The 24,383-nt window shown below is 39.8% G+C and overlaps 1 protein-coding gene across 4 annotated transcripts in view; it reads right to left on the bottom strand.

Annotated features, from left to right (window-relative positions):
* The window catches only part of ATP11B (ATPase phospholipid transporting 11B (putative)), a 68,268-nt gene extending 48,790 nt beyond the window's left edge, over positions 1–19,478 (bottom strand). For all 4 annotated transcript variants that reach the window (XM_068405691.1, XM_068405692.1, XM_068405690.1 and 1 more), the window contains exons 1-3: positions 19,275–19,478; positions 2,793–2,909; positions 1,891–1,980 (exon numbers count right to left, since the gene is read on the bottom strand). In XM_068405691.1, the coding sequence (XP_068261792.1) occupies positions 1,891–1,980; positions 2,793–2,909; positions 19,275–19,301 (234 nt within the window). In that variant the 5' untranslated portion in view covers positions 19,302–19,478. The remainder of the gene's footprint in view (positions 1–1,890; positions 1,981–2,792; positions 2,910–19,274) is intronic.
* Positions 19,479–24,383: the final 4,905 nt, after the last annotated feature.

Genomic DNA, 24,383 nt, shown 5'->3' with positions numbered 1-24,383 from the left:
AAAAATATTAGATATTAATGAACTTCCAAATGGGATTTGAATAAAAATAGAATTCCATTCTAACAAATGAACAACAATAAATGACTGCAGCTTTTCTCCTGTTTGGTTTCCAAGAATATAGACATAACATATAGACAAGGCATTTCCCATACAAATTAGGGCATCCACTTCAGCCACGAACCAAGAATAGGATTACACTCTGAACAGAAGCTCTGCCTTTAGATCGGTATTTGTTCATGAAAACCACATTTAGACACTACTGATGCCTAACAATTTGAAAGGAATGTGACTCAAAATTGAACTAAAGAGGTAAAAAGAAATAAAAGCTTTAAAAATGCAACACTGCCTGTGGTTACTTCAAGTAACATTTACGTTCCATCTCCAGTATGCCCCCCATCTTCCTCGTGCTACAGTATGTTAAACAGGATAAAACATCATAACAGGAAGGACAAAGTCAGTATTCTTAACTAGGAGGATGGGACAGGCAACGCATTCTGTTAGACTACGTTACAACTATATGACTTTAGTAACTCAGCACCGGAATTTTCAGCCTATTAGAAAGTTCATTCTTTCTAAATGTGAAAGAACAAGAGCAAGGGACACAGGAGGCAATGGATTAAAAATTGCAGAACTGGCCCTGTTACTGACATCTTGCACAATCACAGACACATCTTATGAACTCTTCACTATTCCTGTTTTTTTGTCAAATGAGGCACCATCTTTTTCAGATGTGTACTATAAACGTAGGTTAATCACTGCGGAGAGCTGTACTTGTTCAAAGTATTCTATATTATAATGAAAGAAAAGTTTGTGTACCCCAAAATCTTGACTCTGTCTCAGATATTAATTGGTCTTTCAAAAGTTATTATCTCTCCTTACAACCTTTTTCTCACTTATCCTTCAGTTAGTAAGTCTGCAGTAGCTCAACAGAATTCAAGTACAATTACAGAGCTGGAGGTGCAAAGATTACAGAAAATTTAGACTGTCATAATATACTTGTGGATGTTATCAAGCAGTGGAACAGGCTGCCCAGGGAAGTGGTGGAGTCACCATCCCTGGAGGTATTCAAAAGATGAGTAGATGTGGTGCTTAGGGATATTGTTTAGTGGTGGACTTGGTAGTGCTGGGTTAATGGCTGGACTTGATGATCTTAAAGGTCCTTTCCAACCAAAACGATTCTATGATTCTATGTTCTTAATGAGAAGAAATATACTCTCCTACAAAAGCCACAGTAATATTTCTGACCTATACTGTATCAACAACAGCACTAACTGATGTTTTAAAAACTGACAAGCTGACCATCCTAGCTGTAAACTTGTATGTGTTCTTTTTATCTGAACAAATGAATTTTAGGATCTTAGAACTCTTTGATAATAGTGTGTTGATTTACCAAAGCAAGATTCCACCTACAAGGAGAATATACACTAACCTACGCTCAGCTCAAAAGCAAGCGTACTGCCCAATTTGATGCAAGTGAACTTAAATGTCTGCATTTCCACACACTAATGTCCAAGAAGCACAGAGTAAAACTCCTGGTTTATTCAAACACCACCAATGTCCACAAAAATCAAAAAGCAGATCTGGAATTTTATTACTAACTTAACAGATGTGAGATTGTATTTTGAGGCAGACAACCAAGTCCCAGTGCTGGAAGTGCAATGGACTTTGAAGCTGCACACTTAAATATATTAGCATTCATGAAGATAAAATCTAAGGACAGTACTTAAATTTGGACATAATTCTTTTTAAAGTTGTTATTTTCCCAGATAAACTGGGAATGTGTTGGTTTTATAGACAGAATACATAATAGAGAAGTTAAAGTCATGGAACAAAAATTAGTGGCAGACTTTACAACATAAATTGCAATTTCCTCAGTATTATTCAACTTACCTGAACCAAAAATATAATCAGAAAATAAAAGTTGGCTACTCTTCTGAACTGCTCAAATAAGTTTTTTGGAACAAAATTCCACACTGTATACTGAAGGGAAAAAAGGGAGAGAGAGAAGAACAGTTATGATATACTGAATAATTTTTCAGTGAAATTCAGTTCCACTCCCATTAAACTTTCTTAACCTAAACCTTTTTGTTTTCCATCTCCCCTCCCTCAAACCTTCTTCTGGTCTTGCCCTACTCCCACACAGAAGTCCTGTATCCAATTTTTTTTAAGTACAGCTAGCAGGGAAGCAGGGGTAGCAACTGTGTTGCCTTTACAGTCAAAGTTTCAAATGTCCTCCTACCAACTAGGATAGGAGCAGCTGGAGTCATTTGGCTGCTTGCACCCTGGGTAGCAGAGAAATTAATTCTTGCAGCTGTAACTTTCTCTCCTACACTACAGCAACAAGACACATCCTCACCATCAGTTCTACTGATTCCAATCCAAGGTCACACTAGGAGGGAATCCGCAATTGCTGATTTATTTTATGCAGAGTACTAGCTTACAATTTGGCTATTTTATAAATCCTTACAACCAGATTCATCCTCCTTTTTACGTGATTCTGTGCATCACATCCAGACACTGGCAACACTAGTTTAAAATCTACTTTTCTTCAGAAATTCTGAACAACATGCTTAGTTGTTCTGTACTTAGTCAGGTTCTGAGGAAAGAGGGACGAGAGCAAGAGAAAAATTACACAGGAAGCAACCTAGCTTTTTCCTCAAAAATGTTTAGAGCTTGCTTCATTTTGGATATTGTATATACACCATTAGACACAATACATACATGCACATCTGTGACACAACTTCTTAACTAACAGATCAGGTGGTTCTCCCCAGGACAAACTGATTCCTTACCTTGGATGATATGATTCTGTTGTCTGCAAACTTCTGAGGAACATAATGGCCATGCTGGGGAAAACGATTTGCTATATAAATAGTTCTTGTATCGCTTTGATGCGGTGGGTCAAAACCCTAAAACACAAAATAAAACAAGATAATCAAGAAAGACTATTTTATTACTCTAAGTTTTGTAAAATTGTTATCTTTGTGCTGAAAAATTATATCCAGATATGAAGCAGCACTTTTAGAATAGCGGGTTTCAAATGGGAAACAAAATTAATATGTAAATTAAAGTCCAGTGAATTTTCAAAAATTGGGGGGGGAGGGGGGGGAAATTTCTCAATTTTGAGGTTGTGTACTCATTTTGGAAAATGAAAGAAAAAATCGTAAGCCTCAAAAAGGATAGAGAATACTTGCTGTCATGCAAATTGAAGCCCTGTGAAACTTAAAAGAAACAGAAAGGGAGATAAAAATATATATAAATTACAAAACCTCACAGCCACGCTCATGATAACCCTAATAAAACAAATTTTGAGAAAAGTAAAAGGTCAAAACAAACAAGTCATAGTAGTATGCTGCGATAACCGTATTTTGAAAGGATTCTCACCAGCTTAAAAACAAAAGCATACACATCTGACTAGACAATAGTATTTTTCCAAACAAGTTCTATCTCCAAGAACTAACCAGTTTGTCTAACCTCAAAAACAATTTCCTGCCATTACCACCAATTCATACATGAGTGGTAGCAGCACTGAAAGCAAACTCATAAAAAGAAAAGACACTCAGAAATACTTATCAATAGTTTCCTGTCAAAACAGAAGATGTGAGTGAGGTCCCTTGGAACCAAAGCCCTGTTTCAGGTCTAATGGTCAGTATTTTCATCAGCTGCCTCTGCAAGGGGAAGGGGAATACCGGTGTTAAATTTGCAGATGACACCACCTCAGCACTGCAAGAACACCAAATAACAAGAAAAAATTCAAAATCATCTTGACCAACCAGATGCAAGGAAGACTGAAAGATACAGCAGACACACACAACTAACTGCATCTACAAAAAGAGAATAAAAGCCCACACAGGAATTCTGTAGGAAAATATCAAAAAGCTATAGCTGATCACAGGCTGAATGGGAGTCAGTAATGTCATCCCATTGAGAAAAAGGCCTTCAGTGCTAAGGAGGCTGGAGGAGGAGTGGGAGCCACAGCTGAAGCACTGTGAACCAACTGGACAGCATCGAGAAGAGTGGAACATGAGCCACAAGAGATCCTGAAAGCATGACGTATAACGCAAGGCTGAACAATCTAAAAAGCAAAGAGCAAACAAATTAGGGTCATTTAGCCTAGAGGAAGGGAAACTTGAGATATGCTCGCACATCTTTGATACAGAAAAGACTGTTCCACCGAGAAAAGGGGTAATCTGAAGGACAAAGAAGAACAGAAGTAGGCATCAGTTGCAGCTAGGAAAACTTAGTTTGGATATTGGAAAAACAAACAAAAATTCCTTTCTTATGGAAAGGAATAATTAAAAACCAAAACAAGTCACCTGGGAAGGTTGTAATGTCTCTAACACAAGGGCTTATATCTAGGTCATTCCAGTCTATATTTAATTGAGCCTTTCCTGGGGCTACATGACTCACCAGAACCCTTCCTAGCTCTAACGTTCTGACCTGGAGAACAGGTGATGGCAAAAGACAACAAGCAAGACAGCCACACAGTAATAATTCAGGCAACAGGCCAAGAAAATTACTAAAATAAAAACCAAAAAGCTTTAAGACATGAAACATACTAGTGAAATTAAATTTGGAACTGTTAAGTTGTTCGATAGGGAACCAATGATGATCTGCGAAGTGGTGAATTTCAGCATGAGTGTCACACATTCCTAATCTTAGAACAGACGTAGTGCTGTACACACAGTCTCCTTGTTCTTTGATGCCAAGTGAAAGGACAACCGATGAAACAGGTAGAAAGGGCATTACAAATTCCACTCCTGGAGGTGAAGAAACTACCTCTGCAGTTGTACCATTCCACTTGTGAAACTAGGCTCAGACCTTGATTCGTGCCAAATAAAAACTGACACTTCATAGAACTCCAACAGAAGATATTTTCATACTAGTTAACGACAGAAGGTAATGAACAGCGAGCACAATGAGCTAAATGGCTGATAAAACCAACCAAGACTTTTCTTTAATTGACAAAGTTCTCTAACACAGGACATTAGGTATGTTCACATTCAGGTCAGTGTCATTTTAAAGTAAAGGAATAATTTAAAAATCCTCTCAAACATACAAATTTTTGTATTTGGCATCATTACTAGAGAAACACTCTGCTTCAGAAAGAAAGAGGTCCAGAAGAAAGAAGTGAGAAAAAAAGGAAGGTAGATTTTTCAAAGAGATTTGAAGGAGAATAAACTTTAGATGACAAGCAGTGGAAGGCTGCTCTACTCACATGCTCCGGTATGAAAGCTTGTTTAAAGATAATAGTGGAGCAGGGAGACAAAAAGTAGATAGGGGAAAGGACTTGAAGAAACACGTAAGTTGCCAAAAGCAAAAAGAAAGGAACCATTAATAACTTTAAGAGAAGAAATACAAACATGAAAGCAAGATGAAAAAAAATGTACCTGTTAAATGCTGACGAAAAATTTAAAAAGAGAACAATGTTTGTAACAGAAGCATTTTGGATATCTGACATTAGTGACACATTATTTCTAAATCAATCTAGAAGATGGCACAATAAAAGCGTTTTGCAAGCAAGAAAAAATGTGCTTAATTAGTAAGACAAGGTACACAGCTCTTTTCTATCTCAGAAAATGTCTGGCACTCATGAAATGTCAGACATCCTCACTTTGGAAAGTCATATTCTACAGCCTGAAAAAATTCCGCTCTAAACCAAACAGATTTAAAGCGGGGGGGAAAACAGAAAAAGCAAAGAAAGCGACTGGCAGTCTTCTCATGGTGATAAATGCCAATCTCCATGCCACTTGCTGAAAGTTATTAAAAGATAAATGAAAAATTTCAGAGTGACTATGGTTTCACTGAATTTTTTCCATTTATATGTTCCTTTTAGGCCACTATCTGAGCACCTGGAAGTTGATGAATTTAATGACATTTTTATTATTGAAGAGAAAAGACCTCCATACAACTCAAGCCTAACTGCATGAGCACTTCTATCAGAGGAGAATACCTCTGCTGAAGCAGACTCAACTGATTAAAAGCAAGGAATCTATTTTCCAAATCAGAATCTCAGGCCATATGAGTTTACAGCTGCAGTTGTGCAGCTAAAATAGGTTAAAATAGCAGTCTGTACACATGTAATTGTTTTGTTGAAATTTATCACAGAGAAAGAGCAAAAGCTGCACAACCATCACATCTATGGAGATGGCAATGCCCAAGCACAGCAGGCTGGGAACAAGAACCTCTTCAGTTGTCAGAGTTGGAAAAGGACACGTCCTGGACAACCTTAGTGACTTGACTGTAGTCACAGGAGGAAATAAGTGTCAGAGCTGGGAAAAGAACTCAGGTTTCTCAAGTTTCATTTCTGTAACTACGAAAGATCATTTGAAATTACCCAACAAACCTGTCATCATATAATTAGCTGGTGAAACTGCAACTAAGCAGATCTTCCAGTAAAATTTTAGTTACACATCTCTTCAAGGAAAATTCTGCACAGACACTGAACTTAATAATTCTCCAAGCTTTTAACTTTTCTGTTACTATGAGGCTGGTCACAGATCCTGCTCCTGAAACAAAACTGATTTGTAGTTCAAATTTCTGCCCAGTAAAGGGATTTTACATAGTACCCATATGCAAGCCAGCAAAGAGGTGCAGAAAGCACACTGTTTCCTAGTTTTACTTATTAGACAGTTTTTTTCTCTTTCTAATATCATCAAACTCAGCTGTAAAACTAGGGTAACATGCCCTTGTCAAAGGATTTCTGCATCTAAATAGCATAAGCATAAAATCCCTAAATTAAATTTTGAGTCTCGCAAAAAGATTCAGTTGTCATCAATATCTTTCAACAAAAGTTATTTTTCCTGATGTTATCTAGTGAAGTGATTTCTACCTAAGTGCATAGATCATTGACTTAACAAATAAAGCTGAGTTTATTAACAGAACCTGATATTTAACGTTTCTTAATCAGGTATATTACATGAATCAACTGTAAATAAAATAAAATTTAACCATAAGATTAAGAGACTAAAAAAAAAAGTTGGTTTTTTTTCCCCTTCATGCTGCAAATTAAATCTAGATTTATTGGCCTAAGTTCAGCCATTCAGCTGATTTATCAATGTAAAGCAGGCATTATCTACCCCCGGAATACAGCTCTCATATTTAATGTTTGATACACACCTCCCCAACAGAAATTCTGCACCCAGATAAACTTGACACGTTTGTTTTTGAAAACAGTCTAAACGAATGTAATTTACCTACAACACACAGATCTTTGAGTCAAGCTGATTTATAAAGCACAAACTAAAATAACTTATTGGGGGGAAAAAAAAAAAGCGATTCATAGTTTTCCTTTTTTATAAATTTGTAGTGACTCTAATCAAAGTCAAAGTCATTTTTACTAAGCCTCTTCAGCAGTGATTTCGTCAGTGTTCTGAAAGTTAAGACAAAGACATCCTCTGTGTAATAATTAGGCTCATTTAAAAAGGCATAGAAAACATATCCTGGGGAACTAAGAACTTTTTGACTGTGACTTTATGCTATTTCTTTTGTGAAAGAACAGGATTCAACAGCCACCTCCTCCAAATAACCCCTTCCTACATTTTGTCTCCATCTCCACTGTTGTGCTAGGAAAACTGCCCATGCAGCCATACAGTAAAGTGGACTGGAAGACTGACCCAACCGAAACCCTACCATTTTCCCAGTTGGTTTGTTTTTTTTGTTTTGTTTTGTTTTTTTTTTGTTTTTTTTTTTAATGTATCAGTTCCCTAAGACAATTGCATGGGCACGCCAATAGCCTGGTGGCATAACTGAAGGGTACAGTGTAGAAGAAGAGTTTTATATTGCTGCTGAGGAAGCATTATTAGCATGAACAACGAATTAGGCAACTGGAGAAACAGGCAGAGTAAGCAAAGGAGAAGCAGCACGACGAAAAAGAACTGCGCAAAGGAAGAGCCTGCCCTCTCAACACCTGCAACCATGAACAAATAAGAAAAAAGACAGCTTTCTCAGTCAACTTGTTGATACAATATACACTATCTACTGTAGACTTTTATTTCTTAAATACCACCATGAAAAAGTTATGGTTATAACTTATGGCAGCATGCACATATGCCTTCCCCACACACTACAGCACTGAGACAGCAGAAATCCACAGATCTTTCAGCTAGGATTAGTGACATGAGACCAGCACACAACAAATCAATTGCTGTTTCAAGCTCTGCAATACATTAACTGGTAATTACAAATCATCTGACAAGCAATTTTTGCTTATGGTTTGCATAAAGCTAGTATAATTTAACCTGATCTCCCAGTGTTTCTTATTCAGCATTTACAGTTTTTACAGGAAAAAAAAGGCAAAATTATGTCTGCTAAAAGAACTTCTGCTATGTGACCAGTTTTCAGTGAAAGGGGTTTGAAAGAAGGAAGTCTCATTTAAAGCCTCTTCCTCCTTTCAAAAACCACACTGAACACTGCTAAGGAAAGTAATAATTCTCCCCAAAGCCCTTTGGACACCATGTACTAATTAATAAAACTAATAAACAGAAAAAACTCAGTCTCAGGAAGCCTTTTTCCTAGGGAGGTGACTGACTGACTGTGGCTGCTGAAACAGAACACCACATTTCCTGGCAGATAGCCCCAAAGCCTGCTATTGCGCTGCTGCCAAGATATATTTTGATTAAAGGTGTTTTGAGGAAATGTATTTTCTTGCTTTGGATTTATTTCTGAATATACATGGAATACATTTCCCTTTGTCAGATAAGATGATCGATTCACACTCCGTGCACATTTTCAGAAGTCCATGTAAATTAGTACTCAAAACAGTTAGCCAATAATTCATTCAGTCATATAACTGGGCAGCAGTCAAACTGCATTTGTCATATCAAAGGTTAGCGTGAAGGAAGAAACAGCCTCTCACAGCAATTTTAAACAGTGCTCTAACTACTAAAGTAGTGAATCAGCTGAAGCACCCTGAGGTTGACATAGTGCCATGCAATTTGTTCCTCCTCTTTTAAATATCACTGCAGTAAAGAAATAAAACAGTAGTAAAAGTCACGCACGATTCATGCAACTTCCTCTTCCCACTTACTATATCTACAGTTGTTTAAAGCGTTTGATAACAAATCATGTTGTAACCTCCTAAAAGACCTATAACCAGACTACATTATTTTGTGAAAACAAACACTCTATGAAACAAGGCCTGAGAAATGAAGCAATAATCCTTCCTTTCACAAAGTTAAAAAAAATCATAGTACTGTATTTAGAAAAGTCATACTGGTGCTCAGAACAAAGTCCTGGTTACATACAGTTCAAGCTGTTCTTATTTTACCTTATTTTGTCAAAACGCCCGTAAAAATAACTCAGAAAAACCTCTACTTAAAATTTAAAAGCCATCTATCTACTTCTTATTTATCTGCAAAAATAACAATCATGCTAAACTGGCCTCATTAGCTGGTAACACACTTCCCTGTGCCAGGTTCTCTGTTCAGGTGCCTGACGCCAAACATATTTGTCTTGTATCATCAATAAAATCGGAAAGGAAAAGCGAGCTGAGCAGGCAAGTTAGGCTGTCTAACATAGTGCTCTCAAAGACTGTTATGACATGTCCGGTTTCCATTAGTAGTGAAGAATTTTAACAGAGATTTAGGTATGCTGCTTGATTTTAAAATACTCCAACTTTGCATAAATTAAGGAACTGGCTTTCTTATCCTCCCCTACAATCCAAACCACAGTATTTACAAAGCATAATCCACTCTGGACATCATATGATAAAACAAACCTAATGCTTTACAACAGCTACTTTTTTGTGATTGTCTTCAACAGAATTCCAAGCTTCGCATTTTTTCTACAGGATTATTAGAATTCTTATTCAAATGCCTATAATACATTCCTGATTCGTAACTTTATTTTAGGATGCTCCCTTTCACACTGACAGATTATGAAAATTATCAATAATGAACAGATCCAGTGATAGTTTTGCTCTATTTCTTTAGCAGTGGTTTTGTTAAGAGTAAGAAAAATATGTACACATCCATGTGATTTTGTCAAACTCTAGACCAAGAAAAAATTATAGGACTAGTAATACCAGTTCAAGCAAAATTAACTTAATGAGTTTTATCTGTCAGTAACAGCTCACCAAAAAACTGTTTATTTGTGAGATGTGAAGACACATCCAACTTTATTAATGTCCTCTAACCGCACATTCTGCACTACTTGGATACAATGGCAAGTTTAAAAAACATGGCTGCCTACATTGTTGCAAAGGGGAAAATGTGATAGAATAAGCAATGAATTAGGAAATCACTGAAGGAGAGGAAAATGACCGCAGAGTCTTCTGGCAAGAATCAAACATACACATGGCAAAGCGATCTGCAGCAGAGATGACAGAAAACAGAGACTTTACAACAACTGTGTCTTCAACTCTAACAAAGAAAGCAATTTAGTTAATATTCCGATCCTAAGAAGCAAGCCTCAATCTCAAAGACATGGCTAGTGCCTCCCAAACTACTTTGCAAGGTCATTCAGTGCTCTCTAAACTTTTTCCTTAAAAAAATGCATTATGTTAAAGGTCCAAGAGGTCTAAGAGAAGTTGAGGCTTAACAGTAGCTGTGGTCCAAAATGTTTGGTCTTTTGCCATGATTCCCAAAGCAACCCGTTGCTCTAAAGAAGTGGGAATGAAGATGCCTTTCAAGTTCCAACTACACAGTTTTAATTTCAGAACTAACAGTTTTCTTCTGTGGGCCCCAGCAATAGGTATCCTTATCTGCAGTACCATCTCCCTCTCAGACACGTACAAACAGAGAGTAGGCAAGATTTTCAAAGCTGAAGGGTGACTTTAGATGCCCATCAGGAGGCAACTGTAGGGGATCGTACTTTATAAAAGAAGAATTGAGATCTCAAAAATCAATAGCCACTTTTAAGAATGCTGCTTAAAATATATAAAGTACTTTGAAAACGGAAAGTGCTACAATTCTACAATAATTAGTCACATAGAAATAGCAGTTACCCAAGTCACAGTAAGACATTCAGAACCAGTACAGTAAATGACACATTCAACACACAAATCCTTCATATACCTTGAATAACCATAGTACCTAAAAAAAAAAAAAAAATTAAAAAAAATCTAACTGTATCCTTTCTGCACAGTCCCTGGATTCGTTTAAGTCGTTTTATAGCGGAAATATCTTTCTTTGATTTTTCAATATTAAATAAGGCATTCAAATCTGTGACAGGTTATGAACTTTGTTTTCACTTAAAAGTAGAAAGCAGTTCCAATTTTGTAGCTAGCAATTCCACCATACACAAAAACTAAATTTGTCAAGCCCATAACAGGACAAACACGGAAGAATCATACATTCCTATGTGCACTATTATCTTAAAAAACAATGCTGTTTACCCACTGCTCTGCAAAGTTATTTATAAAACTATTTTACATAAGCATGAAGGGCTCCTGTTCTGGGCTACTCATACATATGACCATTATCTGATATGGATATTGAAAACCACCATTTTCAACATTTAGATTGGTTCTAGTAGGCAATAGCTGCTTAGGTTGATCAGCTCCTGCACTGCAAGTCTAGTTCACACATTCCTTCAGTATGAAAAATAAACTTTTCAAAAAATTCTTCCCCCAAAACCATCCGTAGATAATAAATCTTAAGGCTTTTTCAAAATGTGTGCCAAAATTATACTGACAATTGCTCTGACAGTTGTTGCTCATCAAATTTAAAAGGAGGAGAATGTAGTTCATAGTGAGAACTGCCTAGCTCTTCCTTTAACGTGCGTTGATAAAGCCTGCTCTGCAAAACTTAATACAGTTTTGAGTCTACTCCATTCATTGAATATGACTTTAAGTTTTAATTCCATTTCAAAAATTATTTACGATCTAAGTATCAGTTTCATGTCCTGCTTTCATACATGTCTACAAAATAGTTTATCCTTAAAGCTTGCTAAATCTTAAGCTTGCTTTCTATTTTGTTGCAATTCTTTTTCCAAACAGACATGTAAGTATCTGCAAAGGGTAGCACAGCCATCCATAAAACTAGCACAAAAATGTGTAAAGGGGTTAGTAAAAGAGTAACAAAATGTAACAACATATAACAAAATATACTTTTTGGTATAAATCATATAAAACTTCTTTCCCTGGTAAAATATCTCCGGATGAAAACAAACAGCTTGCCTTTTGTCTACATCATTATCTCTCCTTCCATTTACAGGGAAGTTCTCCTTTCCCATGTTTATTTTTACTCAAAGTAAACAAGTAAAAAATCCTCTTAAGTCACAGCATGTGGGAAGCCAAGGAATTGCACGGGTTTGTTTTTTAAATCATGGTGTAGCTGTTGGTCCTACTTTCTGTCTTTTCTACCATAGTCTGTGCTATTGCTAAGTGTTTTTTTTCAACAGCAGTTGAAAAGATGTTTGTGTAAAAAAAAAAGTCTAGCTGCAAATATGTCACCTGTGTTTTGCTGGAAGATACGACCTTGCATTTAGAGAGGCACTTTGTCAGATGTATTTTGCTGCAGTTCTTATCTGCTGGCTTACAAACAGATTTTGTGCTAGAAATTAAAGGATTTTTTTTTAGATGTATACTGTAGATACATTTTTCCCAGTGAAAGAGACACAAAACCAGTCATAACTACTGAGGACACCACAACACAATAAAGAAAAACAGATGGCAGATCACTAGTGAAAGGCACAAATCATGATGCTTTTAATGAAATTTAAACACATTATTATGTTTTCCCTTATAACCCCTCTCTCTCCACCCCAGAAGAAAGCAAGCAAATGTTTTGAAGAATTCAGCCAACCCATCCAAAACAGAAAAACAAATACCAATGACATCCAAAACACATGTTGAATGTTATTAAATTCAGTACACATTTACTTGCCTTAGATTATGAATTTTACCTTCTGATGAGAGTTCAGAGGCAATCTCTCAACAAACAGAGATGCATCCACCCTGACCCTCCCTCCATCCCACCAGATACCACCTACTGACCAGAACACAATAAGCTTTTGCTCTTTGTCAACAAAATAATACTTTTCTCCCTCAGTCACATAAAACATAAACAGACAGTAGCTATTAAGGGAGCAGGACCCTGTTAGCGCAGGACTATCATACAGTCAATGAAATGGTCATATTATGGTGTGACAACTGGTAGTTTTGCACAATAAAAATTTGCTGCTTAAAAGACTCATGTCTGGAAAAAAAAAAAGATGGGATAAGATACAGGTCAAACATCCAAGTCTCACAGAAAGGCAGCACATCCGACAACTCTGATCTTCCCATTTTTAAAATGGTCTTTGAAAGAAACGGTGTCAAGACTGGTTTGATTAGGCTTTGGTAGGCAATTTCTAAATTTAGAGTTTAATTTTTATGAGATAAGATTTAAACATTACACACAGGACACAACGGATGTCTCCGTTTGGAATGGACAGCTGGCTGAAGAGCGGGCCAGGTTCTGCACGCTCTGGAACACACTGTGCTGCAAATGTATTAGCCTTCAGCAGTCACAGAATATAAAAAGAAAATAAGGTTAAAAGACCCAAACACAATGGGAGGACCAGTCCAGCAGATCACAGAATATCTCTAGCCAAAAAAGAGGGCCACATTTTCTTCTGTGTGAAGTTACATGGGGGGGGGGTCATTAACCCGCAGTTCTCAAACTACTCTAACCAAAGCAGTGCACCCTTTGGGCTGTTCTAACACACACCTCACTGACCCTTCAGTGACAATACAGAAGGTATTAGCTGGGCAGTCTGAACCAGAGGAACTCTCCTGAGCAAATATGCGTCTGTGTTTCTAGTATACAGTAACAAACATCCACGTAATTTTAGTGAAAAAGGGGAACAGGCTTCAACGACAAGTAAGAAAAGAGAGGGGGAAACTGTACTCCAGAAAAGCAACATGATTTCAGAAGCTAGGATTCTCAATCATTGTATTAGTTCAAAGTACTTTCAGTATTCAAAAAATATAGGGAATTCTGGGGAGAGGGAGGGTGGGTGGAGATAAGAAGTAACTGCATTGGTTCACTTATATAAAATGTCTAAGTAATACACACGTCAGTGCAAACAACGAGATCAAATGCTGTCCACCTTGTTCAGAATGCCAATAACCACAGGTTATCACAGAATACCATCTGCCCCTCTCAGAACATCTTAACAGATACCAACACCTGGAAGGAAAGGGAAAAACATCCCAAACATAGAGTCCTCTAGGACATCTCCCTTATTAGTAGAAGAAACTTTTCATTAGGACGCATCCAAAAGATGAACAAGAACACTCCTACATATATTGTCCTGGGGAGGGTGCATGGGCTGTGACAAGGATAACCAATACAAAACAGTCAAAAACATTCCCTGTGATCCCCGCTCAATGCAGGCTACGTAGAACTTTTGAACTAGATAAACTCCTGATGTCCCTCCCAGTCTGAACCTTCCTATAACCACAAAATAAAAACAGCTGGTAACTAGGTTTTCCAGTTAAAAGACACTGATCCAAAGAAACTAATCTAAACATTTTGTCTTTGACTTCCAGTTAAATATCAAAGCTACATTCACCTGAATACCTTGCTTTGCACAGTGTAAAAGTTGTTGTCAGTGCACAACAACATTCAGGTTCTGAAGTTATAGGAAGAAGATACTCTGCTAAATACAGCATAATTCTGCTTCTCTTGAACTGTCATGTATAAAAGAGGGACAAGGCAGGTAGCTTTTCTCCATGCAGCATCTTTTGTACATCACTGAACTGTTAGATAACAGATCAAAAGGCTCAAACTCCACATAACAGCAACTAGAAGTGAAATCCAGAGATCTTTCTTCACTTGAAAGGGCTAATAGTTCAAAATTACGCAGCTAAAATCATACATAGAAGGGTATTCTACCATAATTTTTGGAGACCTTTTTGCCAGACAACTAAAGTTGTCATTACTTTCTGTAATACCACTGCAAAGCTGCTACACTCCATGTACACCATCAGGACATTAGCACAATCCAAACACTGTTATAAATCTATCAAACTACAAGTGGTACGGAAAGTCACTGAGCATTACAAATGCCACCTTGTACTCTTGTACAGTATTGCTACTGCACAACTTGACCAGGAGAGCCACAATAGTGCTCTGTCGCACGCAGATCAGCTATGTAGTCTAACCCATCATATTTGGAAATGCAAATTGTCACGGTTTAAAGCTGGGCCGGCTATTAAACCTGCGGCAGACGCTCTCTGTTAACCCTCCCCCCCCACCCGAAGGGAAAGGGAAAAGGGAGAGAGACTTACGGATTGGAAAGTTAAAACAGTTTTAATAAACCTATAATAATGAAAAAGAGTATAATAATAATATTGGAATAATCAAATATATACAAATATATATACAAAACCAAGATCGAGCTCCCCCGATGTCGGCAACGTCACCACCGGCACTGCAGGGCAGGCTCCGGGAAGGCCCAGCCTGGGCCTAGCGACGGTCGAGAGCTGGATTCAGGGATGCACGGATCGGGATCGGGGGCAGCAGGAAAACAGACTGAGTCCTCCTTGGACACCGGCCATAGCAGAAAAAGCGAGACCCTCGTGATCCCCCCGCTTTATACTGAGAATGACGTGTATGGGATGGAATACCCTCGTTGGTCAATTTTGGGTCACCTGCCCTGTCTGCTCCCCCCTGCAGCTGCGACCCCCCTTCGGCTCTTCACTCATAAGCAGTGAGGAATTCAGCAGTGACCTTGGTTTCTCTAAGACTAAGTACAGCAAGAGCCTTAATGCACAACATCCCTACCGGTGCCTCAGCGATAACTACAAACTTCGAGCGTTATCAGTCCTGGAAGCAGACACTGTCTGCAAAACATGCAGTTAGTTTCAGAAAGTGCAGTTACTTAGAGGAGACTTAGCTGAAAGTAAAAATCACTGAAAGGAAAATCGGCCTGGTTTAGGCCAAACCAGGACACAAATAAAATGTGCTGTACTATTCCTGAATATTAATGATGCTTCCTATCAACTGTTGTTTACCTGGTTGCTTTTTTCAAGCAGAGTTGGCTGTGCGTGTGGCGTTACACAACCCTCAGCAAATCCACAGTCCCACTGTCTTTCTGAGATCTCAAGGTAACAGAGCTGGAACTTGGACATCTTTCCCATGCAAAGCTTGCCTTTAAAATACATCATGGCATTTTACTCAAAGCAATGAATTGTACTCCATTTGTCTCTACACTTATTACTAAAACTTAAGTACTTCCAACCATTAACTAGATAATGATACTATAATATAATAATATTAACTAGAAAGTTGCACACTGTTAATGACTTACTACACAGTCTGTTTAGTAGGGGACAGCATTAGATGAACAAAACCTGATAAACTGTCTGTGTAGGGTGGTGTTAATTGTTTCTCAGCAAACAAAGCAGACTGAAGGTCAAGATACCAAAACAAACCGACAATTTATAAGAGACTCCCACACAGGCACTGAAGACTGAGCAACAGTATTACTGTCACCAATTTCTGTTATACAACAAAACACTGAAAAGACAAGTAACACCTCAGATAGAAAATTGTTTTGGACTTGAAAGATCATAATAAAGACTTAAGACTTTCTTAATTCTCAGCAAGTCTCCTGTTCTGAGAGGACTAGTCATCCCTCTATGCAGCTATACAGGCACACATAGATTTTCAAAGACTAAAGCACAGCAAAGTCACCACTTAAAGACCTTAGCTGAAATAATTTGAATTCCATACCAGGTCCTTTCATTACTTACTTCTAAGACCACCTGGTTCATTTTCCCTGCCCCTTTTACAACTCTCAAGAACACACGTTCAAGACCATATACACTCAGGACTATCTCATTAATTAGCGTATGAAATACTGTCCTCTTAAACAAACAAGAAGTTGCAAAACATTCATTGGTTCTGTACAGAGAGTACTTATAACTACCTAAACGCACCTTTAGCAAAGTACCAGTCCCCCTCCTTTCCCTTACTACTTTCCAACATTTCTGCACATCAGCGTTTTTCCTTTGTACTAATACAACATCCCACTTAAATCACTCCCACGTATTTGCCTGGTTCCAATATTCTCCTCCTATATGGAAGAGAACACTTTTTTCGAAACCTGTTGCCACATCAAGCACAGGTACAAATACATGCTCTAAAGGCATCCAAACCCACACAGTTCTTCTCTTCTCCTATCAGGAAAAAAAAACAGACACAGATTTTGCCACCCTTTGATTCAAAGAGCCTGAGTATTCCTTAAACTCCACAGCCATCCACAGTGTAAGCAACCCTATTTCTGTCACCCCACTCTTCCCACTCTCTCTGATTATTTTCTCAGCATCTTTCCCCAGGTTCTCAGCCCTTTGACATTCTTTCAGAAACTAAACATCATGGACATATGAAGAAGCAAACATAGGGTCGGATATATGTTAAACCAATGATTATACACAGGGATGAGTTGTCTGAGTGTCCCTCAGAAGGCACATGCAGCGCAATACCCATCTTAGGCCATTTTTCATCTTCATGAGCTGTGAAATAACCAAGCCATTAACGTCAAACAGTGAGGTTTACAGCAAATAAAACACAAAACACGTATTGTTGCAATATTTTTTTTTCCTTAGTATTTAAACATCTGTTCAAGCATCTTGACTTTTTATTATCCCATTCTTCTATTACACTAATCCTTACCTGTCAAAGCTAGGGCAAGTTTTAAGCAGTTATTTTCCTATCAAAGAGTTTCCTTTAGAACAAAAACCTCTTAGTGCTAGGCTTATTGCTCATCTTGTTACACCAAGTTTTTACCTTCTGTTAAGGGCAAACATATTTCTGGAAATCTGGTCAGTGTACTCACAGAGAGAAAAGCAATCATGTTTGATACATGAATTCCTAGCACTGATGCAGTCCTAATCTAAACTCTACAGAAGATAACATAATGCTGTTCTAAAAACCACACACAAACCTCAAGCCACCCTCAAGTGGAAAAAATTAACGCTATACTACACCAAACAGGCTTTATTCTAAAAAACATGTGTATGACTGTAACAGAACAGAAGAGTGAAGTCAGAGCTCAGAGACAGCAATTAATTTCCAGGTCAATAACTGTTGGTGTCACAACAAACTAGTGAGCACTGTCAAGCTAACACTGAGACCATCACCACAAGCTCTGTGCTTCAGACACCGATCTGGGAAAATCTATGGGCCGTGGGAAACGAAGTAGGGGAAGAAAATAAAAAAAAAAAAAAATTACCTTTTTTTTGGTAAAAAGTGATGTAACAAATTAAACAAATCATTAATGAGACAAAAGGTTGAACCATTAAAATATAAAAACCTAACTAATGTACATTCTTGTACTAACCTGGGCAACATCTGTGATGAATTCCAATGAATGGAAACAATAAGTTTGTAAATATAGCATTTAAAAGTAATTTTTCCCCTGAGAAAATGCAAGAGAAATAATGCTGGAGCAGGCAGGAAGCTGGCCAACACTTGAATCAGAACAGCCAAACTCAACATATTTCCCTGCTACAGCACCACAGTCACGGCCACCTTATTTCCTCTGCACGCTCTAACACAAGCACAGCAAGTAGCACCTACTCAAAGGCAGACACGCTCCATCTCCAGCCTTTTTCAAGTGGTTGGTTTACCCCGCAAAAAGTATTTCACGGATGTTTTCCTTCCCTTTCTCGTCGCTTTCAAAGCCTTAACCCACACGCAGCGGCAAAGGCTGCAAAGCTCTCGGGTACAGGGCCATGAATGGGACAGACGCACATCAGGTGAAAGAGCCTCGAAAGATTTCGCAACGTGAAGGAGGAAGAGAGGCCAGCAAAACCCTGAAGCGTCGGGCCACAGAAAAGGCACTGTCATTCCTCCGTGAAAAGAAGTTTGGGGAGCACTTCCCAAGGGGGTGGTTCACAGGTGAGGGAACGTGCTTCCCTCTGGGTCAACGTGGTTTTAAGGAAAAAAAAAAAAAAACAAACCCGAAAACCGACACACCCCAAACCCTCCGATACGTGTTCGCAATAATAGTTAAAGAAATGTCAATGATGATCCAAGTGGAGCCTGCAGGTCTCCCCAGCCCCTCCACCTCCCCGCTCTCGGCGGGGGACGACGACACACGACTCCCCTCCCTCACACTCCGGCCCTGCTCCCGCTCAGCCCGGCCGCCCGCACCCCGCTCCCTCCGGGGACCCCGCGGCGGCAGCGGTCCGGGCAGAGGCAGCGGGCCGGGGCCGCCCTGGCGGGCTGGGCCGAGGCGAGGGGCCGCCCGGCCCGGGGGTGCGTGAGATGCAGGGGAAGACCCCGGACCGCGGCCCGACGCCGCGTTCTCCCCGCCCCGCGGAGGCGGGAGGCACTTACCAGCTGCTGCCGGACCCACCGCAACATCCCCGGCGGCGCGGGTCGCGGCCCCCGCGGCGAGGCCCCCTCGGCAGTGCCGCGCCCTCCGCTGTCGCCGCCGCCTCAGGCCAGCCGCCCGCCGCGGCTCCTCCCCATGGCGCAGGGGCCCGACGCCGAGTTAGGAGCGGCACAGCCCCCCCGGCGCCTCCAGCCGCCGCGGCTGCCGGCGCCCCACCGCCGCCATCACAGCGCCGCCACTGACGCCTCGCGGCGCTGCGGCCTGCCCCCGGGAAGTGACGCGTGAGGGCGGGGCGAGGCGCGAAGAGGGGTGGGGTGTGGCGGAAGGGGCTGAGAGGAGGGCGGAGGGGGCAAGGCGGCGAGCCCGTCACGGCCTCGGCTGCGAGGGGTGGATCGCTGGTCCCGGTTTCTTCACTGCCCCGAGGTGCCGCTTCTGGATCACAAGGGCCACGCGTGGGCCCGAGTGACCTGAGCCCAAGCAGCTTCCTGAGGGACTTGGGCGGGGTGGCCGGGAAGAAATCCCACCCTCCCCATAGCGGAGCTCCAGCCGCCGCCTGTCAGGGCTCGGGGCCGTCAGCCAGGGCCTCGGCGTCTCCGTGACGCCCCTCTTCTAGTGAAGGGAAACTACTTCATAACTTCATTGTTTTTATCTTTGTTTTCTTGTAAAAAAATGCAAAGCATGCACATGTTGGAATAAAGACTTTGAAAAGAGGCCTGATAAGCACTGATTTAAACTTAAAAAGGAACTGCACACTGTGTAGGTATCCCAAAGCAAGGCACGTGTGCTGGGAGGACCTGGCACCTTGCTCTTCTGCTACTGGCAGTATGTTGCTGAACTGCGGTTTGGTTAAAATTGAACATTGAAATGTGTTGATGTTAGGTGGTGATCTCTTTGAAATCTTCCATTTTGCTCTGAAAACAGCTGCTACTTAGGAAAACAAAACGGTGTTCAGCTTCAAACACTTGAGTGCACAAGTCTGCAGCTTCTGGGCCTGTGTGGCTAAGAACTAAAGGAGATTATTTTAAGCAGTAAATACCTGGGTATTTGTGACCAAATACTGTTGTCAGTGAAGTCAATGACAACTTTGACACTGACTTTATTAAAGAGACATCTTTTTGGATGTGAAGATCAGAGTACTATTCCTGCTCTTCCCATTTGTTTCCAGGTAATGATGATGTATAGCAAGGAATCATAATCGTATCTGCCATGGAGCTAATGTAGTTTTTAGTGTTCAATTAGAAATCTAGGACATAATTCAGCATTTAAGATAGATGATATAATGTCTGAAGAACTGAATCTTGTGGTGAATGTTGATGGTTTAAGCATCTGCATTTAATTAGAAAGCAGTGGGGAATAAGACTATTTTTGTCAGGCACTTAGGAAAGCTAATGTTAGCAAAACTCTGTATTAAATGCTAGGCATTATTTCAAAACGTTTTAATACATCAAAGCTGAGTTCCAAACAGCTTGCACTACCCTATTCGTCTAATATGAAGTCTAAAATAAGAGAGTGATTTCATAGCTATGGCACGTTGCCTGGAGAGTGGCCTTAAGCCAGAAGCTTAACTGATAAGCTCAATATTCTTTTGCTCCTCCTTTATCATCAGATGTAGAACAGGGTCCTGACCACTACACACTAAAAATCATATGCCATTTCTCTGAAGTGCAAGTGTATTTGTCGCTGTGTCCCTGCCAAATTCAAGTATGAGTTGCACTTTCTGCAAGCCTCTGTTTCCATGGCTTGCAGTTATGTTACATAAAGCGACTTTGCGCTTCCTGTTTCACATTGCTGTAATGATACTATTTCACCAGACAAAACTTGGAAGCAATTTACAAGTGATTTGAACCCTGTAGTTTATATTTTTCACTTTTAAAAGTATATATTTTAGTGGATGAAAGTATATTGGCAGGATGAAACTATTTTGCTGTCTGCAGCAGAAGGCTCTGACCACATTCCTTTTCCAATATACAGCAAAATTCTGCCAGAATAACATCCTTGCCTAGCATCTTGGCTAGTAAAACTTTGCACGTTTAAAATTGTTCAAAAGCCCACACTAGACATTTATGAAGTTTGATCTCACCCTTGAGAGGTAAATAGTTTTCAGAAGAGAAAAACTGAAGCAGAGCAGCCAAGCCAGATATTGATTAGCCAATAACACTCCAGCACTTCTGAAATCAAAGGTCAACTGTATTAAGAATGAAGATTCCTATATCAGAGATCCCACTTTAAAATATTGCCCTGAAACCTCTCCTGAATTCACACAGCTGGCTTATACAGGAAAAAAGCAACTGCTGAAGAAAAAAGTCACCTTCTGATATGAAGACTAACCCATCGTCTAGGCTTTCTTGATGGGACTCCAAGCTTTCCAGTAAAAGCAATGATTTCAGATGACTGTTTAGCAAGATGAGGACACAAATGTTGTCTAACACAAAAATGTGTACAGAAACATAAAAACACAGATGTAAATGTTAGGTCCAGCAAGCTTTTTATTATATGTGCATGAGTAATTCTTATGTAATCAATGGTACTACTTTTAGGTTTGTAAAATTAAACATTGGTAACCACAGAATCATTGCCTGAACATGCAACCATCGATTTGACACTGGGGCTGCTCTTGTTACTCCCTGAGCTTGTTGTTGTGCAAGACATTTCCATTATTCTTGAATGGCGTTTTGGGGCCATTCTTCAGCGGGAACTGGTGAAGTGTTGGCATGCTGTATGGCTGTATGGCCATGTCTAGTATATGTTGAGATGAGATGGAAGTGTAGCACTGATGCCAGAGGGTGAGCTGCCTCCAGCATTCCTGCCTTTGAAACGCTTGGTAGCTGAACCCTTTCCTCTGCCACATCTCTGGGCACACCAGCCGCATCACAAGTTGCTGCTGCAGTGCAAACTGAGGCACGCGATAGCAAAGGGGCTGGTGCACCCTGGAGCACGCAGCTGCGTGGAAGGGAGGCCAGGTCTTGTGTTGCTGCTAGTGAGCACCAGTGTCCTTTGGGACCAAACAGAAAAACAGCAAAGCCTAAGAGGAGTGGAGCAGGGATGTAGCTAAGGACTAGTAATAGCTCCTTAAGGTACACCATTTTCCTGGTGGAGAATTCCTCTCACTCATGATTTTATTTTTAATTAAGTATTTTGTCATTTCTTTAAATGAGTATTTTAATCTATGCATTATTTACTTAGGTAACGATAGTGCTAATTAAAAATGTACACTAACTATAAAAATGCCTGTTTTGTTTCTAATCCATAGAGAGAAAGAGCTGCCTGAGAGACACAGGGTTTCTTCAAGGCATTTCTATTCCACAGGCATTCAGTTACTGGCTGCAGCACCAATTATATCTAGGTAATCAGTGGCTGATTTTCAGTCACAAGGCACTTCTTCTAAACACAGTGGATTCTTGCCTAGAGCTACCAGTGTTCAGGGAAAAAGTCAGAGAGTTAGAAAATGAACTGAGCTTTTTAAAGTAAAACCTTGTGTGTAGTTTTTTGTGCTCTGCAAGAAATAAGATCAGATTAAATTACAGGATGCACAAGGTGACATTTGCAAGACACTTACTAGATCTACACAATAGTACATTATTTTGTTATTTCTTCTTACCCATTCTCTCAATTGTTAAAACCTAGATCCTGACGTAAAACCTCACCTTTCTATTATTGTTTTGTTTTTTTTCACTTGAAAGCTTTGTTTACAGTGTAGAGCTTCAACTTCTACCCAACACATTAAGCTCAACAGAGCCAGATCCCAGAGCGCCAGGTTAGGGGCTCCATGCAGCATGTAGAAGGTCAAACCTGTCAGGTCCTCTGCACACACACAGAGGACTTTGCATTGCACCACACTCCACAAAAAGATATCCTGCACTTACATGATCTCCTGGCCTTGTGGAATAGCCTGGCCTGCTACATGCAAGTCAGAGAGTTTAGGGTCAGCGCTACCTGGTTTGCAAGGCACCAGGGTAACAGCAACCTGTGAAAAATGTTACACTTTATCCTCCCTTTCAGCCTCACTGTTAACTTTTTAACTATGTGTTGCCTATAAGCCCTAATGTTTGGCTCGTGGCTTTCCCTAGAGCTGCTTTTTTTTTCCTAGGGAAGCAGTCCAAGATTAGAGGAAGTAAGAAATGTTTGAAAGCCATCCCTTATCTTCATGAAGCTGAGTATGACCAGGATGAAGAGTAAAACTCTGGTTGCTCATGCTTTTTTTTTTTTTTTTTAAGGAAGAGCTAAATTTTGAACCCAAGGCTCATAAGGTTTGGAACATATCCAACGGTCCTGTCTTGATGGAAACTGGAGGACTCATAATCTTGCAAAACAGGGGTTTGTGAGGAAATGTGCTATGATTAGTCAGTTAATTGCTATTATGTCCTGGACAGCGACATCTTTTTGCTATTCTGTATTATAAACATGGATATCCTTATAAAAGATGATTTTTTCTCCAGATTCATTACTGAATGATTTATAAAAATATACTTTTCCAACTATTTAATTCTTATACTCACCCTGTTACAACAATTTACTTTTGTAATTTATATGCTCCAAGATTATTGGACACATTCATACATCACCTCATGGTTAGCCCTTGTAAAAATCGCAGGGCAGAAAAGGATAGAATTCAGTGTTGGGATTTGTTAATGAACACACATCTCATAATATATTCTACAGAGAAGTTTTTTTCTACTTTGTAGCATCTCAGTTAAGACCACTGAGTGGTTAATGAAAGATTGAATTCTGTAGAATAAAAATGCATACACACAGGGACTGGTATCTAGGTCTCTTGACACAAGGCTCCTAGGACACTACCGTGACGACTGTAATACAAACACACACCTAGGTAAGTTACTTTGGAAAGCAGTTTGAGATCTTTGTGGGAAAGGAACAGAGAAATTCTGTTCATGGCTGTACACACTCTCTTGGCTTGACAGTTTATTTTGAAATACTGTAGCATCTACTATAAAGGGCCTTCTCCAGATAGTGGGAGGTGGGATTACAAAAACTCTCATGTAGAGGTTGAACCTCTGCTTCCCATGTCCTGGAGGACTGTTCAAACTCCTGAATTTGACAGAGGTTTTCTGAGAGCACCTTCTGGCTGAGACCTTACAAGTCATGTAAGCAGG

Source organism: Nyctibius grandis, chromosome 8, assembly GCF_013368605.1.
Source record: "Nyctibius grandis isolate bNycGra1 chromosome 8, bNycGra1.pri, whole genome shotgun sequence".
In the NCBI taxonomy this organism is placed as follows: domain Eukaryota; kingdom Metazoa; phylum Chordata; class Aves; order Nyctibiiformes; family Nyctibiidae; genus Nyctibius; species Nyctibius grandis.
Note: the sequence above shows the minus strand (reverse complement) of the source record. Positions and strands in the feature narration are given on the sequence as shown.